At 60.2% G+C, this 15841-nt stretch overlaps 6 protein-coding genes and 15 non-coding genes across 21 annotated transcripts; all 21 read left to right on the plus strand.

Annotated features, from left to right (window-relative positions):
* Positions 1 to 1049: 1049 nt before the first annotated feature.
* Positions 1050 to 3062, plus strand: LMJF_26_1740 (conserved hypothetical protein; the record flags this gene model as incomplete). Its single annotated transcript, XM_001684127.1, has 1 exon — positions 1050 to 3062. The coding sequence occupies one exon, from the start codon at positions 1050 to 1052 to the stop codon at positions 3060 to 3062; it is 2013 nt and encodes a 670-aa protein (XP_001684179.1).
* A 1049-nt stretch (positions 3063 to 4111) lies between these two features.
* On the plus strand, positions 4112 to 5689 carry LMJF_26_1750 (conserved hypothetical protein; the record flags this gene model as incomplete). Its single annotated transcript, XM_001684128.1, has 1 exon — positions 4112 to 5689. The coding sequence occupies one exon, from the start codon at positions 4112 to 4114 to the stop codon at positions 5687 to 5689; it is 1578 nt and encodes a 525-aa protein (XP_001684180.1).
* A 403-nt stretch (positions 5690 to 6092) lies between these two features.
* LMJF_26_1760 (conserved hypothetical protein) lies at positions 6093 to 7817 on the plus strand (the record flags this gene model as incomplete). The annotated part of the gene is made up of 1 exon (XM_001684129.1): positions 6093 to 7817. One exon carries the CDS (start codon positions 6093 to 6095, stop codon positions 7815 to 7817), a length of 1725 nt encoding a protein of 574 aa, XP_001684181.1.
* A 976-nt stretch (positions 7818 to 8793) lies between these two features.
* On the plus strand, positions 8794 to 9057 carry LMJF_26_1770 (conserved hypothetical protein; the record flags this gene model as incomplete). The annotated part of the gene is made up of 1 exon (XM_001684130.1): positions 8794 to 9057. The coding sequence occupies one exon, from the start codon at positions 8794 to 8796 to the stop codon at positions 9055 to 9057; it is 264 nt and encodes an 87-aa protein (XP_001684182.1).
* Positions 9058 to 10120: 1063 nt separating this feature from the next.
* Positions 10121 to 11266, plus strand: LMJF_26_1755 (conserved hypothetical protein; the record flags this gene model as incomplete). Its single annotated transcript, XM_001684131.1, has 1 exon — positions 10121 to 11266. One exon carries the CDS (start codon positions 10121 to 10123, stop codon positions 11264 to 11266), a length of 1146 nt encoding a protein of 381 aa, XP_001684183.1.
* A 723-nt stretch (positions 11267 to 11989) lies between these two features.
* Positions 11990 to 12628, plus strand: LMJF_26_1780 (hypothetical protein; the record flags this gene model as incomplete). The annotated part of the gene is made up of 1 exon (XM_001684132.1): positions 11990 to 12628. One exon carries the CDS (start codon positions 11990 to 11992, stop codon positions 12626 to 12628), a length of 639 nt encoding a protein of 212 aa, XP_001684184.1.
* Positions 12629 to 13838: 1210 nt separating this feature from the next.
* LM26Cs1H1.1 lies at positions 13839 to 13907 on the plus strand. Its single transcript, XR_002460651.1, has one exon. It is a non-coding gene; the product is annotated as an H/ACA-like snoRNA (small nucleolar RNA).
* A 46-nt stretch (positions 13908 to 13953) lies between these two features.
* On the plus strand, positions 13954 to 14034 carry LM26Cs1H2.1. The gene has a single exon (XR_002460628.1). It is a non-coding gene; the product is annotated as an H/ACA-like snoRNA (small nucleolar RNA).
* Positions 14035 to 14077: 43 nt separating this feature from the next.
* LM26Cs1C1.1 lies at positions 14078 to 14176 on the plus strand. The gene has a single exon (XR_002460774.1). It is a non-coding gene; the product is annotated as a C/D snoRNA (small nucleolar RNA).
* Positions 14177 to 14230: 54 nt separating this feature from the next.
* Positions 14231 to 14308, plus strand: LM26Cs1C2.1. The gene has a single exon (XR_002460669.1). It is a non-coding gene; the product is annotated as a C/D snoRNA (small nucleolar RNA).
* A 55-nt stretch (positions 14309 to 14363) lies between these two features.
* LM26Cs1H3.1 lies at positions 14364 to 14448 on the plus strand. The gene has a single exon (XR_002460610.1). It is a non-coding gene; the product is annotated as an H/ACA-like snoRNA (small nucleolar RNA).
* Positions 14449 to 14477: 29 nt separating this feature from the next.
* Positions 14478 to 14545, plus strand: LM26Cs1H4.1. The gene has a single exon (XR_002460756.1). It is a non-coding gene; the product is annotated as an H/ACA-like snoRNA (small nucleolar RNA).
* An 11-nt stretch (positions 14546 to 14556) lies between these two features.
* On the plus strand, positions 14557 to 14637 carry LM26Cs1H5.1. Its single transcript, XR_002460738.1, has one exon. It is a non-coding gene; the product is annotated as an H/ACA-like snoRNA (small nucleolar RNA).
* Positions 14638 to 14705: 68 nt separating this feature from the next.
* On the plus strand, positions 14706 to 14775 carry LM26Cs1H6.1. The gene has a single exon (XR_002460721.1). It is a non-coding gene; the product is annotated as an H/ACA-like snoRNA (small nucleolar RNA).
* Positions 14776 to 14828: 53 nt separating this feature from the next.
* LM26Cs1H7.1 lies at positions 14829 to 14902 on the plus strand. Its single transcript, XR_002460790.1, has one exon. It is a non-coding gene; the product is annotated as an H/ACA-like snoRNA (small nucleolar RNA).
* A 24-nt stretch (positions 14903 to 14926) lies between these two features.
* Positions 14927 to 14992, plus strand: LM26Cs1H8.1. The gene has a single exon (XR_002460704.1). It is a non-coding gene; the product is annotated as an H/ACA-like snoRNA (small nucleolar RNA).
* A 194-nt stretch (positions 14993 to 15186) lies between these two features.
* On the plus strand, positions 15187 to 15305 carry LM26Cs1C3.1. The gene has a single exon (XR_002460591.1). It is a non-coding gene; the product is annotated as a C/D snoRNA (small nucleolar RNA).
* A 48-nt stretch (positions 15306 to 15353) lies between these two features.
* LM26Cs1H9.1 lies at positions 15354 to 15423 on the plus strand. The gene has a single exon (XR_002460687.1). It is a non-coding gene; the product is annotated as an H/ACA-like snoRNA (small nucleolar RNA).
* A 64-nt stretch (positions 15424 to 15487) lies between these two features.
* On the plus strand, positions 15488 to 15556 carry LM26Cs1H1.2. Its single transcript, XR_002460652.1, has one exon. It is a non-coding gene; the product is annotated as an H/ACA-like snoRNA (small nucleolar RNA).
* A 46-nt stretch (positions 15557 to 15602) lies between these two features.
* On the plus strand, positions 15603 to 15683 carry LM26Cs1H2.2. The gene has a single exon (XR_002460629.1). It is a non-coding gene; the product is annotated as an H/ACA-like snoRNA (small nucleolar RNA).
* Positions 15684 to 15726: 43 nt separating this feature from the next.
* LM26Cs1C1.2 lies at positions 15727 to 15825 on the plus strand. The gene has a single exon (XR_002460775.1). It is a non-coding gene; the product is annotated as a C/D snoRNA (small nucleolar RNA).
* The last annotated feature ends 16 nt before the right edge of the window (positions 15826 to 15841 follow it).

Here is a 15841-nt window from a genome sequence, read left to right on the forward strand (position 1 = left end):
TTCTTGCGTAGTGTTATCGTGAGCGCAAGGCGAAGGATTGCAGCTTGTCATACTCTTCATCGGTAATAGCAAACCCGCCAGCTGGGAAGAGCGGGGCGCATGCATTGGAATCCATCATCATGCACAGATATCGTTCGACCTCCTCTCTCTTGTTGCTGTATACCCCCCCCCCCCCCCCCTTGCTTGCTTCCGCTTCTCTTCCATGTGTGCCATTGTCTGCCAATTTATGTATAGATCGATGTGCATGGGGTTTTCACGCTCTCAGTTGGTTCTCTCTTCCACAGCCTCTTTTTTAGTTTATTTGAGGTCCACTTCATTTCGCCTTCTGTCTTGACGCAGGGCATCTTCTTGCTTTGCTCTCGGCATCGATGCTGGCGTCCGACGCACGTGTGTGTTTGTGCGCGTGTGGTCGGCTTGATCGGGCGTGCGTGCTGCTGAGTTTCGTCTCTCTTCTTTCTCTCCAATGTGTGGGTCACCAATCGGGACAAGGAAAAAGCTGACATGAAGGCCCCGGCTAGCAAAACCGTTGGAGTGCCTCCCCTTCTTTTCAGCACTTTGGTCCACTGCCACACGTAACTCTTCGATGTACCGTGGGCAGAGGTGTTCGGATGCTCTCACACTCTTTATCACCCTTGACGCTGCTCGAACCGTCTATCGTGCCGTCAGAGGCGGAAAGCGAGCGAGTGTGAGAGCTCTGCACACCGTATCTCCGTTTCTTCATGTGACTCCTGCTCGCAAAGGCTCTGACGAAGCGGGGCCCACCACATGGAGAGTGCTGTCGTTGTCTCAAGTTGGTGCATTGCAACGCTCTACACGCGCATGCTTTGCGCGCCCTCTTCGGTTTGGCCTCCCTTTTCTGCTGCACTCACTTTTCGCCACTTCCCTTACTTACCCTTCTCTCCCCTTTCTTCTACTCGTCCCTATGGAAACACACACACACACACACACACACAAATGCTGACACCCTGGTGTACGTGGACGCGTCCTGGTACAGACGCAGCGCGCGGCGGTGGAGTAGAGGAAGACACGAGGAACGCACGCCACAATCGATGGGTGGCGCTCTCGCCGCGTCACGCGTGCTGCGCTGCTTCTTGCTGTCCAAGGACGCGGAGGCGCTTCTCCAATCCGTCCTGGAGCATCACGGTGCCGCGGAGGGACCCTCTGTGAATGTCGCCGCAGACACTCTTCCACCCGAGCAGGGGAATAAAGGCGAGGCGCCATCGTTTGGCCCTCCCTCTTGCCTGTTGAGAAATCCAGACAACGCTGTGACAGAGCTGAGGGCGGGCGAAGAGGCAAGTGTCGCCTCTGCGGTTGGCGGTGACGAACTGAAGGACCCTTCGCAACTTACCAGGCTCTTCTCGACGTCACAGCATCATCAACAATCAGACTGCTCCCGCGGGCACGCAGGGCAGAGCAAGTCGACCAGCGTGCCGGCCGACCAAGTTTACTTTACCTTGGAAACTGTGCGTGCGCACCCGATGATCAGTTTTCCAGAGATCTTGACGCAGTGGGAGCAGTTCCTCGCGTTCGACGGTGATAAGGACGCGGATCACGTTTCACAGCACCTGTGCTGCTCTGAGATGGCGTTGCTCAACCTCAAGCTGGAGGACGGTCTTCTTGCCTCGCTAGCGGCGATGTGTGGCACTCCGCCGCCCATCGACAAGGTGCCGAGGCACGTGGCCGACGCCCTTCGGTCTGATTTTTGTTCGGGCAACTACCGGAAAGTGCCGGGCGCCCTTCACGTTTGTCGCGCGCCCCTATCGCATCGCGCACCCAAGTCGCCGGCCTGCTACACGCTTCTGCACTTTTCTGCCGAGTTGGGCGACGTAGCGTATGTGCAGGCCCTTTTGGCCCACTATCCCTCTGGTTTTCCACTCCGGTGGCTCTCCTCTCCGATGCACGCTGGCCAAGGCTACCCGACACCTGCGATGCTTGCCGTAGAAGAACCGGCCAGGGGTGTAGGCTTCCAACCCTTCTCAGCGCTATCTCCGCCACCGTCGGTAATGCCATCGGAGTCGGAAGCCGAGGTGTACGCTCGTGCAAATACGGAGCTATATCCGTGCAAGTGGGTTTCGGAGCACTGTCCGGACCACACGGGGATGTATCTCTGTCACCTGGCTGCCGCGCGCGGAAATGTGCAGTACCTGAATTACCTTGTCGGCCTTCTGGGCGCGGCGACGGTGCTGAAGAAGCAGCGCTGCGCGCCGCCAGTGTCGCCGCTGAACACCTGGGCCTCTCTTCGCTATCTGCCTCGCTTGACCGCAGCGCAGTGTGCCTTGGCGTTTCATCAAACAGCGGCGCTGGAGTGGATCGAGGCGGCACACCCGTTTGCGCTGGAGGAGATGGATCGCAGGACGCTGGTCCACGCCTTAATGGCGGCAGCGATACACAAGGACGACCTCACTGGAGCTTTTTCATTTCTCCGGACGCGCTCGATGGAGCCGCTGGGCATACTCGACTTTGTGCCCGCCTCCGTTGGTGCATCTCGGGCTGAGATGGGAGCGTCAAAACCGTCTCAGAGCGTGTGGAGCTGCGAGCTCGATGAGGCTGGGATACTTCGCATGGTATTTGCAGCTGCAGAGGCTGGAAATGTTGGTGTGCTTCGTTGGTTTGATGATGCATTGGGCGATACGGATGTGCGGTGGCTGTGCGACCGGCATGGCACGACAGTACTGCATCACTGCGCGAGAGGCTTACACGCAGCGGCAATGGCGGCGCTGCTTTCGATCACGGTCGCCACCTCGTGCACAGACTCGCTGCAAAAGCAAGGCAGCGCTCCACGGTCCCCGCCTCTTTGGACTCCTCTCGATCCCACATGGATAGACGTAGAGGACAGCGACGGTCGCACTCCAGCTGTGTGGTGCGTCTTGAGCCGATCCAAGAAAGGACGGGGGGTGGAGATGCTGGAGGTACTGCGCAACGCTGGCTCCGACTGGCCGCGTCGCCGGCACAATGGTCTCTCACTCTTTGAGATGGCGGCACAGGAGCATTCACGCCACACGAAGTTGATGCAGTACCTGAAGCTCCATATCAAAGCACCCCTGCATCGCCAGCGACACTGATCAAGTGTCCTTTTCCTTCTCTTTTCCATCATCGACACCGTTTACACCCAGCTGCCTCCACCTGTTAAGCGCAGGCACCACGAGTGTCTTGTGAGGGGCAAAGGGGTGCGACACAGGTCGGAGGGAGGCAGGGCTGTTCAAGCGTGCCGAACGCCGGTGTGTGTGTGTGTTCGTGATGGCGACTCCGGGGGACAAGCGGATCTGCTTTCTTCTGCTGCTACCGATGTTTTAGTTTGCTTTCTTTTTTTCTTCTTTGATTCTCTGCTTTGCTCGTCGGGCACCTCAAAAAGGTGGCACACACGTACACACACACACACACCGTGTGCGTGTGGGAGCGAGTCCCAGGCTATGTGCATCAACCAGAGAATCCGCTTCTTTTCCCTCTTTTCGCTGGCTTGCGCGTTCGCTGCCTCTTCCGTGTTCTCCTTTTCGTGTTCCGCTCCCTTGGCACGATCAGGCGCGAGAGGGAGAAGAAGTCGAACAAAATGGGATGCAAGGAGGTCTCTGCTGAGTGGTAGGCCACTGCAGTCTCTCCCCCTCACGTGGTCTTTCAGGCATTTTACATCTGCCGGGGCACAGCACCTTCATCTCCCCCAAAGTCGGTTTTGACGGGCTTCCACGTGTCCCTCATCGAACTCTTCTGCCCCTTTTCAAGTCATCTAGTTGCTGTGAGCATCACTTGTGAATCCCGCCTTGAAACAGCTGCGATTGCATCCGCCAGGTGCGCGCGCGCACACACACACACACACACACACGCTCAGTTTGCGTGGCGCCACACCTGAGTGGAGAGGGGAGAGCAATAAAAACCCGTTGGCTTAGCACAAGAAAGAAGAGAGCATCGCCTTGCGGGACATTGTGGCGGCACCGGCACGCATATATATATATATATATATATATACCCGCCTCCATAGAGCATCGGGTGTCTGGCGGTTCCCCGTGTGCTGACTCACACCGAAACTCATCCTACACCGTGATTGCAGTGTCACTTGTACTCCGCTGCCCCGAGCGGGGTGACGCGGCGTTTCTCGCGGTCTTCATTGCCTTCTTGTATGCCGTTGCTCGGCTGCCCTGCTCTGATGGCGTCAGAGAAAGCAGTTGAGTCGGCGAAGGGGTTTTGCGGGCCGGCGATGTATGCCGCCAGCGCCATGCATGCGCGCATCACCCTCGCCGACGTCCCACCCAGCGCTGACGGACTTCGGCTCCTAGCCTCGAATGGGAACTGGTCGGAAGTACTGGCGCTGGCTGAGCGGCTCGAAACAGAGGTAGCAGCCAAGGCCCGCCGTTACCCGTTCAAGTATGCTTCGGTGCCATGGAGTACGTCTCCACCAGAATCCACGCTGCGAGGGAGTCCCGAGTACCCCCAGGAGGAGCCTCCGACCGCGCAGTCGCCCCCGGGGACGGATGTGACCGCCGCAGCCGGCTCAGCCTCGAGGCTCTCCACGGACGCTGCGGTGCGCAGTGCACGTCTTCCCTACGTGCTGGTGCAGGTGACCGCTAATCTGAAGATGCGACGCATCGCGGCTGCCAAGAAAGTCGTCGATGCCCTAGGGGACATTGAGGGGGAGGGGTTTCGCCACCCTGTCACGCGCGAGAGCTTCGCCCCATTCTCGCTGCGGGTGGTGGCAGCCTTCCTCCCGCTCTACGTCGGGGCGCCGATGGAGGCGCAGAAGAAGCTGTATGCGCTGCTGGAGGAGTGCCTCCGGCACGAGCGTCAGTGCGGCGCGGCCAACAGCGAAGCACGCATCCCCGCTGCTGTCGGCGGTGACGCAGTGGAGCAATCAGCGGCCCCTCCTGCTCTGCAGCGCACCTGGACACGACGGGTCTTGCGTGTGCAGCGTGCCCTGCTGCATGTGCACATTCACATGAACCAGCAGTCTTTGGCGCACAGTCTAGCGGAACAGGTGTTGCGCACCGAGGAGATTTGGCACGACAAGTGCCATGATCTTTCCGATGAGCTCCATCAGCTTCGCCACGCTCTTCACCTGCAGCAGCTCTTTTGCCTTGCCCTTCACATCGGCGATGCTTCGCGTGCACAGGCGACGCACGCTGCAATCCAGAAGATAGCCGCTGCCAACGGTGCAGACAGCAGCACAGAAGCGGCGTCGTCGAATGTGGTGTCCAACGCGAACCTCTGCAAACTAGTCGTGCTTTCCTGTGATGCGTTCATGGCAGTGTTCAGGGGCGAGTTCAGAGATGCGGTTCGGCTCTTCCGAGACGTGATTGACGCGGCTGCCGACATGAAGCAGGCTTTGCGTGCCGCTGCGGATGGTTCCGGCACGGATGTGCCTTGCTCTCCGGATTCTGACGGCTTCATCAGCGAGGACGCGCTACGCCGTTGGGTGCTGCAGGACATTTGTGCGAACGCGCAGGTGTCGCACGCAACGTGCCAGGCGTACTGCAGCGACGCCGACCCTACCAAGCTCATGTCTAGCCTGTGCACGACGCTGGAGGGGTACGCCAAGGCCGAGCCGCAGGTACTTTGTAACTCCGACGCGTTTGTGGAGAGCCTCGTACGGTTCTACACCCTCTCTGGTGATCGCAAGGCCAATCTGAACGGGCTGGCGGATTTGTTGGAGGTGTTTCGCTGCGATCGCATGTCTCTGCCGAACCTCGAGGCGCTTGTGTAAGAGATGATGCGTAAGTGCTCGACGACTGCAGAGGCTTTTAGCCAAGTGCACCATCGACGCAACCCGCGCTGGCCTCTTCTTTTCCAGGGCGCGAGGCCGCGAAGGTGAGCGTCGTCTCGGTCAGCGTCTGCGAGGCGTGGCTCGAGAGTGCTTCCCTTCTGCTACCGTTTATTTTCTGTCGGTTGAAAGGCCTCTTCAATAGGCCACTGATGATCGTAGTGCTGCCGTGCGGTGTGCGAGTGTGTGCGTGAGGTGTCTTTGACCCCCCCCCTCTCCCCTCTCCCGTCTCTTTTTCTTCCTCCCCCCTCCCTCGCTGATCAGCGTCCACGGCATCGCTGTCGTTTCAAGTTCATGTCTCTCTCGCGGTGCCAACGCTGCGCACGATTTGCTCTACGCTGCACACATGCTCACAACCGCTGTCATGGATGACTGCAGGCAGGGTCGACAGGACCGCTGTAACACCCAGGACACGGCCACTGTGACGGGCTGCACGGTGCAAAGGGCGCGCCATGCTCTATCCCCTTCCCTTCGCGTGAAAGCTTGCTCTCCGCGCCAGCCGTGCTCCGCCAACATCGTGAACAGCGGCATCAAGAGCCAAACACGTGCAGCCATTCTCTTGTTGCTCGTCTCCTCTCTTCTTCTGCCTCCCTCCACCAACGACTCCATCCGCTGTCTCGTCCTGCATGGTCTGCATTCAGCATCGATGATCCGCCTGTCACAGCCACTGCGCCGTTCCATTGATGGACGGCGGCGGGAAAGCAACAGTAGTCAGAGCTCCAAGGTTTCGATGGCATCACGACGATTAAGTTGCCGCTCCCATGAGGCCTCGGCCTTGTTCTCGACAGCCCCGGCTGCACGTTGTGCGAATACGGCGCCGCCAGGGCCGGCCGAACTCCCGGATGCGGAGGTGACGTCTGCCGTGTCTCTGCCCTCGTTGCGCTCCTGCACCGCCGAAGCGTACAAGGTAAGTGACTTGCGTAGCGTGCACCCACCACAGCAGCTGACATCCCCCTTTCTTGCGACTGCGGTTGATTTCGTTGGTACTGCTGCTGCTGTGACTGACACTGTAGAAAGCTATGCAGATGGTCGCACCAAGGAACCGTCCTCACCACGAAAAATTTCAACGTCGCACTACGCATGCCTGCACGCTTTGTTCAATGGCACTAACAGGCAACCGTGCATGTCCAAGTCTGCTCAGCGACTCTTCACGTCGGCTGAAGTGTCTACGCTGCGTAGCGAGGCCCAGCAAACCTACGCGCGTAGGAAGAGAACAGAGGAGCAGAAGGAGCTCATCGCTGCAGAGGCGGAGGCGCGCTCACTGCTGGCCGAAGGCGCGTTGGACCAAATCGCAGCGGTGCGGGAGCTTCAGGAGGAGGAACGTGTATCGCGAATGCGGGCGGTGTCGGCAGCAGCGCTTCCGGTGCAGTATCTTGAGCAGCGAATTCGCCGCCGCATTGACGAGGAGTACGCGCAGCAAGATGCGCAGCTTCGCCAGGAGGGCCGCGACGCGTGGCGGCTGCGAGTGGAGCTTGAAACAGCGGCTTCGGTGGACGCCAGCATGCATGAGGTGGAGCGTCGAGCGGCCGCCCATCGCTTTCGCGCGGCGCTCACCTTCATCATAGTGCAGGAGATGGAGCTGCGAAAGCTTGTCGAGGCCGAGTCAGCGAAGTTCTGGGAGACGTTTGCGCAGGAAGAGGCTGAGGGCAAGGCCGATGCTGAGCACCGTGCACTGGTGCGATTCCTCAACACCCCTGAGCAGCTTGCCCTCGCGGCGGCGCGCGAGAAGCGAGAGCGGAGACGGGCGCTTCGCACAGCGAAGGTACTGAAGCTCTTTAAAGAGCAGCAGGAAGGTTTTGTGAAAGGGTGCCGGCATGGAACAGGCGGAGTGTCGCTGTTCGTGGGCGACGCACCCAAGAAGGTGTGCGGGCGTTGTCGTGTCAAGTGGGATGAAGGCCTTGGCTACTATGTGTCCATAGATCGCACAGTAAAGATGCATCCACCTCCGCCACCGATTACCGCGGCAGCAGACGCAGATGCCAAGACGGCGTCGCATGCTGCGAAGCGAGCCCCAGCAGAGGCTGCCAAGAGCGGCTGCGTGTTGCCACCACTGAAGAAGATGCTGAAATAGGCACCCGCTCCTCGGCGGTTACAGGCAGAGGGGTGATTGCGTCTGCTTGTCTGTGTGTATGTGTGTGAGCTTCGTTGCGCGCGCCTGTTGAGGTTCTCTCCTCGAGCGTCGCAGGGGACAGCGCATGTGTTACTCTCTCGTCACCTTCTCTTCCCTGGCGGGACTTGTTTTTCTTGTGGCACCATCCTCTCGCCCCACTTCTTTGGGATTTTGTTGACTCTCTTCCCTCTGCAGCGTTGTCGCGCTCTCTTCCCCTTTCGCTAAGATGTACATCTCACCATTTCTCACCCGTTGCGCGTTTATGCGCGCGTGACCGGACGTATTCTCTCCTCTTGTTCTCCTGTTCGTATGGAGCGCGCCGCGTTCTCGTCATCAGCTGCCGCTGGACCCTCCCTAGAACAGCCGGTGGACATCCTGCATTATGCCGGTCGCATACCACTGCGAAGCAACAGCTGTTCATCATCGACGCTTGCCAACTGCCGTGCATGACGACAGCCGACACCAAGAGAAGGGAACGTGACAGTGGCGACAGTCATAATTTCTGTGAAGAAGACTGCCAGAGGGCGTCCTTCAGTGCCTTGCGACGGTCGTTCTCCGCCTCTCCTGCTCTTAGCTGTCCTCCGCACATGGATGGCGGCCTCGACTGGCGTCGCGTGCCCTCTCGTGCTGCTGGTGATCAAACGGACTCGCTGCCATTGCCTTTCCTCACCCACTTTTCTCTCTTTCCTTCACTGCCGCCTCTCCGCCTCCCCCCTCCCGGTCGCTTCAGATACCCTGCAGTGATCTTCACGAGAACGTCACGCACTTTCCTCTCCCTGCACCACCACCACCACCAAGCAAGGAAAAGACCACAGACGCACTATACGCTGCGCTGCACGCAATTCAGCTGTATCTCACTTCACACCTTGCCTCTGCTACTCGCTACGCCCCCGACCGACTTACCCACTCACTCGAGCAACACAAGAACGCAGAAACCATGAACCAGTGCCACGAGATCATCGAGGCAGACAAGGCCTACCTGGAAGAGGTGGGCATGCGCAACATCCTGCAGCAGTTTGTGGCCGACGCCATGGAGAGTCGCCCCGGCAACGTCTATGAGTACATGATGACGTGGGCCACGAAGGTACAGGAATCGTCGATTTCGTTGCTAAAGGGCATCGGGCACAGCAGCGAGGAGGAGGAGGACCCTGCCGCCAAGACGCACCCTGCTGCCAGCGACCACCGGGAGCACGACACCTGATTGGGAGGAAGCACACCGTCGTGGGCTCATTCGTCGAAGCGCACCAGTGCCGTAGAGTAGAGGGCTTCCTCGCCTGCAGCAGCGGCCAAGTCAAAGGAGGCGGAGGGCGAGGAGGAGCTGTAGAAAGGGAGGTGAGGCAACGGTCGAGGCGATAATGCCCTTCACGTGTGCGCCGGTGCGTGCGTGCTTAGTTCTGGTCAGATGCGGAGCTTGTACAGTAATCAAAGGAGCTGAACGCGTTCTCGGCGCCGTCTCTCTTGTGTCTCCTGCCGTCATATCATGCGATTCTGGAAGGCATGTTCACCATTCGCGGATACCACTCCACATCCTTGCGGCGGTGGCAACGGGATCAGGGTGAGGGGGGCGACTCGCTTCTCTCTTTCCCTCTCCGTTTCGCATGTGGCATTGTCGACCTCGTCAGTGCCCCTACGACACGCTGTGCTTGAGCTGCAGACTGCGGCTGCTGTTGACTACGTGAAAGAGCGTCCTGTTCTCTCTTGTCGTACATGCTGGTTCAGGCTCGTGTGCGTGTGTGTGTGTGTGTGTGGCCTCTTTCCGTTGCGCCTGTTATGATGTATAAGCACTCGACTCCTTCTGTGGCACGCGTGCCTACACACGTACGAACTTTTGTTGGAACGCGAAACAACAAGTGAACAGCTTGCCCAGTGACACCGTTATAATGGGATGGAGGGGGGGGGGAGATGGTGCCGCTGAGCTGAGGACCTCGGTTCATCTCTTCGACATGGAGAGCACTCCGCAACCTCCGGCTTTAACGGTCTACCTTCTCCCCCCCCCCCCCCAAAGAAACAAGTTTTGGTGGCACTTCTGAGGGTGTTGTTGTGTTTGCTTCGCGCGCCCACCCACACACCCGCCCCAATCCCCTCCCCGCACGCGTTGGTCTCCTTCCTGCACTCTCATAGCCCTGTCGCATCCTTGATTTCTAGAAGCGTTTTCGCCCTCTCCCTGGGGGTATTTCCTCTTCGCGTTTTTTTTTTCCTGTGTGGACGTCTGCGCCAGGGCTTACACACATGGACGCCTCACTTGCACTGAGGGTTCCCATACAATGTCCGCCTCTACTCTTCCCAATCGTGAGGGCCTCGGCGTGTCACCCGCCAGGGAAGTGGTGGGGATTCGGGGTCCTTTCGCGTCTACTCCAAAGGCGGCGGCGACGGACTCGACATCAGAGGAAGGGGCTGGAGCGCCTTCCGAGTGCGACGCCGCAACGGCGGGGGTGTCTAAGGGAAGCGCATTCGAGGTAAGAGTGAAGTCGACTGGTCATCACGAGCGCCGTCGACCGCGATGCTGCAGTGACGCCAGTGGCACTCTGCAGACCGCGAGGTCAGAGCGCAGCTCTTGCGCTCGCCAAGACAACGTGACCGACACAGATGCGTCAGCGACCGCGCCTGCCACCTGCATGAAGACGCAAAACATCACCAGTGAGACTGCGGGTAGGGGCCCTTTGCACTCCAGCGCCGAGAGTACGACGACACCATCGCTTTTAGAGCACCACGTGCAGGACGCCCTGCAGCACAGCAGTTACAGCGATGGTGAGAACGCCTCTGTGCCGGCTTCGGCAGCCAACACCGTCAACTCCATCGGATGCACGGAGGTGCCACCAACAACAGCCGTCACAATCTGGGTACCGACGCAGTTCACTACGGCTGCTGGACGAGCCATATGCTTGCGAGAGCGGCGACTCTTGACGGCTGCGTCTCCCTACTGGAGGCTTCTCTGCTTTGACCCGGCGAGGGAGGCGATCGTGGCGCCGCCCGGCTCTTCCGCTGACGAGTGCGATCACGACGAGGAGGCCGTCCTTGGTGATGCCGGGGAACTTTCTGACACAATGCCGACAGCAAAAAACGCTGCAGAGCAGTTGCCCGCGGACGCTGCTGCTGCTGCACTCCGCGGCGCTATTGGTGAGTCATGTTGCGCGGGCACAGTGAGTGCCGCGTCACCCTTGACATCCACCTATGCTGGTTATGCGTGGGTGCATCGTTGTGTGCGGCGCCGACGCGCCGCGTCGTGTCCTGAGCGCGTTCTTGGCTCTTGGTCGTATGCCTCGGTGGGTAGGGACGCAGACTACTCGCTGCCACTCTTCTCGGGCTTCTGTGCCGCTGACGGCCGCCCTTTCTACTGCCACTATCCGTCTGCTTCTGCCGAAGGACAAGATCGCCAGCAGCGTCGATCTGGCAGTGCTGAGGGTGCTTGACAGGGTCCGATCTCACTGTACTTTGCTGGAAATGTGCGTTTCTGTGCGGCCGATTTCTTTCGGTACGTGCAGAGGTGCGAATGGCGGCAGTCTACTGCGCGCCGTCGCTCTTGTTTTTATTCCATATCTCTCTGCTGCTACTACCTGCCGCTTGCGTGCGTTGCGTGGATACGGCGACGCACTGCACGCCTCTCCACCCATACGTTCACTCTGTCCCTTTCTAAGACATGATGCTTGCGAAGCAATAACGAAAGCGTCATATTGAGCAAGACAGGCCATCTTGATAGTGAACCGCCCCCTTCCCTTCCTCCTCCCTCTCGCTCGTTGTGAGTGCATGGAAGGCGGGGGACGGATGCAGGGTAGCTTGTGCGTTTTTGTTCAACGTCCTCCACGAAAGCCAAAGGGGCGCAGCGTCGCTGTCTTTGCCGGACGCCCCTGACGCGAGGGTGATTCTGCCGATCTTCCTCGGCCCCCTTCTCTCCACATTTCCGTCTCTCCTTGTTATCCCGCTTGACCATCCCTTCAACACACCCCATCGCCTGGGATGGCGTGCTCGCATCTTGCATGGATAGTCCTCTTCTTTTGGCCACAAAAGCTGATTGAGATCCTCAACTCTGTGCACCTGTGCCTGACACCTTCATTGTATGCCCCTGCCCCTTGCACTTTTGCGTGTATCACTCTTGTTGCCCAGCGCCTCCGTCGGAGGAAGCGCACGCCGCACCGATGGGGTCGACACCGAATGTGGTTTCGTCGCCAGAGGCTCACTCACACCCTTCCGACACCCGCGATGCGCTTCAGGAGGCCCTCACGAACTTCGTGACGGACAGCATGTATGATAGACCGCAGGACATTCTAGAGTACATGGTGACGTGGGCCCGCAAGCAGTTGCTCCAGAAGCAGGGGAGAGGGGAGGCGGTGACAGCCCAGGATGCAAAGGTGCCGCGCTTGTCCATCTCCCCCACGGGTATCACTTCGGTGATACAGGCACCCGTCTTCATGGAGACCGCTGCAGAAGCGGATCCGGCTCCGGAGGCGGAGGCTGCGAACCGGCTACGTCACCTTGCGGAGAACCGCCAGAAACGCTACCGAGACATCGCGCAGGGCTGCCTTGATAATTACCTCATCTCGCTCGAAGACAGTGACGGGGACCTGTTTCACATCGACGCTCTTCGGCGTAAGATGGAAGGCACCCGCCAGCAGGCGATGCAGGCGAGGGGCGACACCGCTGCCATCGCAGCGCAGCTGAAAGCCATCGAAGAAGGCGAGGGAACCGCAACGCAGAGGGCGCGCGAGCAGGCGGCGCTTCTCCACGAGTACGAGCAGCGATGGGCGCATGAGGCGCTCGACAAGTGCCGTGCTTGATTCGCACACATAGTGCTCTCACGACCCTTTTCTACGTCACCATCGTGCTTCCCTTTCGAACCGAGGCATATGCTGCGCCTCTCTCCACTTGGGCACTCCCAGAAAGAGGGCGTCTCTCCGTGTGGGGCGCTTGTCCTCCATATGTCTCGCTCTTAACCGCCGCGGAATGTCACGGCGCTTGCCCCCTCCCTCACACGCCTCCTGACCCTTGACGCGTGTGCGTGTGCACAGGTCCGCTCCCTCTGATGTAGTACTTCTTCCTGTCACCTCCTCGGTGCGGTTTTCCCCATCGGCTAGCCGCTGCCACACGCACACATACGAAGAGCTAATGCGCGCGGCGCGCACATGCACTTCCCCTTTACGGGCAACAGCCTGCCCCTGCCGCTTTGGGCGCGCTCCGAGCACCCTGTCTCCTTCAGTCTCGTCATGCTTCGCGATGTGACTCTCCGCGTGCGCGTGTGCGCGAGCCTCAGGCCCCCTCTTTGTCGGTGACGCGCATGCGTCTTCACACGCTTGACATGCTTTTCTCTCGCTCACATGGCACACACACGGAGCGATGATCCAGCGCAAGGATGAGACGACCAGCTGCTTCGCCGAAGGCAATGAGGCCGTCCAGCACTTGCTTACCCGAACCCTAGCCTCCGCACCGTTACTCTCAGACAAGGCAATGCTAGGCGGGCGAAGTGCCCATTGGCGACGCCTCTTTCCCACCCTCATGGCCGCAACCACGCCTCCACTCCACAACGCTGCTTGCCGACCGTGCACTCCAACGACGCGTATACATCCACAGCCCTCCTGCGGCGACTCTAACACCGCGACCTAGCGCCGGTGCCCTCGCCGAGCCAACGCGCCACGCAGACCCCCATCACCGAATGCTACCACCCATCATGCCTTTCCCCGACACCACCTCCATCGCTTCACCAACCATGAAAGCTTCTCGCTAAAAAACACCCATCCACCTCCTCCTCCCTCCTCCACTCGTTGTCAGCGTCGCTCACCCTCCCCCCCCCCCCCCCACAGGGGCCACCGTATCGATCCAACCGAAAACCTCCCTCGACTCCGACTCGACACGCACCCCCCCTCTTTCAACGGCAACCGATCCACATCATGCTTCACACTGGCCTCGCGGCAGCTACTAAGCAATCACTCCTACAAACGGTGGTGGGTGGCGGTGCGTTGGGCTGCTGCGGGTGTACGTGTGCGCGGTGTGTCAGCGCACGCACCAGCCGCGCGCAGTTGATGTTGGTTGCGCATCCGGCCTTGTCGTGACGCGAGAGACGCCAGCGCCGCGGTGGCGTGTGTGTCTGTGTGTCTGTGTGCTGCGACCAGCGTGCTCCGTGGGTGAGGCAGCGGACTCTACTACCCTTGGTGCCGTACATTGCGCCTCAATCGGGCTCGCGAGAGCTGCTGCTGCTGTGTGTGTGTGTGTGTGTGTGTGCGCGCTGACCGCTGCATGATGCGAAAATCGAGGCATTTGTATGAGCCCGCAACTGTGATTTGAACTCCGTGTACCCAAAGCTACCTACATACTATACACGGGACTGAGCGCTGGACGGTCTTCTGCTGCTGGCTGTGGTTGTGTGTGGTCTGTGCGGCGCGCGCACGCGTGATGGCATTGCGATTTAATTATACACCCGAGGCGCGCACAGCGCCGTGGACGAGAACCGGAGTGACTGACTGTGCGCGCTGCTGCCGCTGCTGCCGCTGCTGCGCGTGCGTGTGCGCTGCGCCAGTCCACCTTCCTCCCAGCCGCACGTGGTGTCGGCTGCGGCTGCCCACTGCTGTGTGCGTGCGCGTGGCTTGAAGGGTGGCCGAGAGATGCGAGCGCGCGTGTGTGCGTGTGGATGGGAACCAGGAGTAGCACCGTTGCGGAACAGGACCCATTGATCTATCGGCGGACTTGCTCTTGGGAGACGTGCGGTGCTGTGCCCGCCGCGCATTCAAGGTCCCTTGGCGGCGATTATATACGCTCGATGCTGCTTCACAGGATACCCAGCGTGGCCAGAGCTGCTGCGGCGACCCGGCGTGCGGACGCGGGTGCGGCGTGTTTGTCTTTTGTCGACCGACCGCGCGTGTGCGCGCAGTTCAAGAAGCCGGTGCATGCGTGTGACTGTGTGCTGCACCGGTGCCGAGACTGCGCAAGAGCCGCTCGTGTGGGCGTTGCGGTGCGTGCGTGCGCCGCTGCCGCTGCCGTTGCCGTGGCAGGTCAGCGAAAACACAGTCGAAGTGGTATTGACCCCGTCATTTCGCCTGCACCTGTGCTGTCCGAGAGAGGGAGCCGTGCGCTCCTGCGTGCTGCCAACGCACTATTGCTTCCGCTGCTGCGTGTCGATGGGCAGCGGGATCCTGAGGTGCGTGAGATGCGCTGCGCGCGTGCGCATATGCGGGCGTGTGCACGTGTGCGCCGCTGCTGCGAACGGGGCAATCCGAGGTGCACGTGGCTTGCGCCCGCTCGCGGGACTCTGTGCCGTGGTGCGACCTTCTGGTAGCGCCGGAGAGCCGGTAGCGGCGCATGCGCTGCACGCTGGTTGCCGCGTTGTCGCGTATTTGCGGAGGGGGCGCGTGATGATGCTGCAGAGTCTGAGTGTACCTTTCTTGAGCGTGCGCTGGTGCGCGCGTGGTGAGATGACGTATTCTCGCTGTGGCTTGCGCCGCGTGCGCTGGCCGAGTCTGATGCCTCCGCGCGCACGCGTGTGTGCGTGTGCTGTGGGCGTGGATGCCGGACTGAGCGCAGCCTAGGAAACCAGTGCATGCAAGCCCTTGTGCTGCTCTGGTGCCGAAACTGCGCGAGAGCTGCGCTGCTGCCGGTGGTGGGTGGCGGTGCGTTGGGCTGCTGCGGGTGTACGTGTGCGCGGTGTGTCAGCGCACGCACCAGCCGCGCGCAGTTGATGTTGGTTGCGCATCCGGCCTTGTCGTGACGCGAGAGACGCCAGCGCCGCGGTGGCGTGTGTGTCTGTGTGTCTGTGTGCTGCGACCAGCGTGCTCCGTGGGTGAGGCAGCGGACTCTACTACCCTTGGTGCCGTACATTGCGCCTCAATCGGGCTCGCGAGAGCTGCTGCTGCTGTGTGTGTGTGTGTGTGTGTGTGCGCGCTGACCGCTGCATGATGCGAAAATCGAGGCATTTGTATGAGCCCGCAACTGTGATTTGAACTCCGTGTACCCAAAGCTACCTACATACTATACACGGGACTGAGCGCTGGACGGTCTTCTGC

This window comes from Leishmania major, chromosome 26, assembly GCF_000002725.2.
Source record: "Leishmania major strain Friedlin complete genome, chromosome 26".
Classification (NCBI taxonomy): Eukaryota; Euglenozoa; class Kinetoplastea; order Trypanosomatida; family Trypanosomatidae; genus Leishmania; species Leishmania major.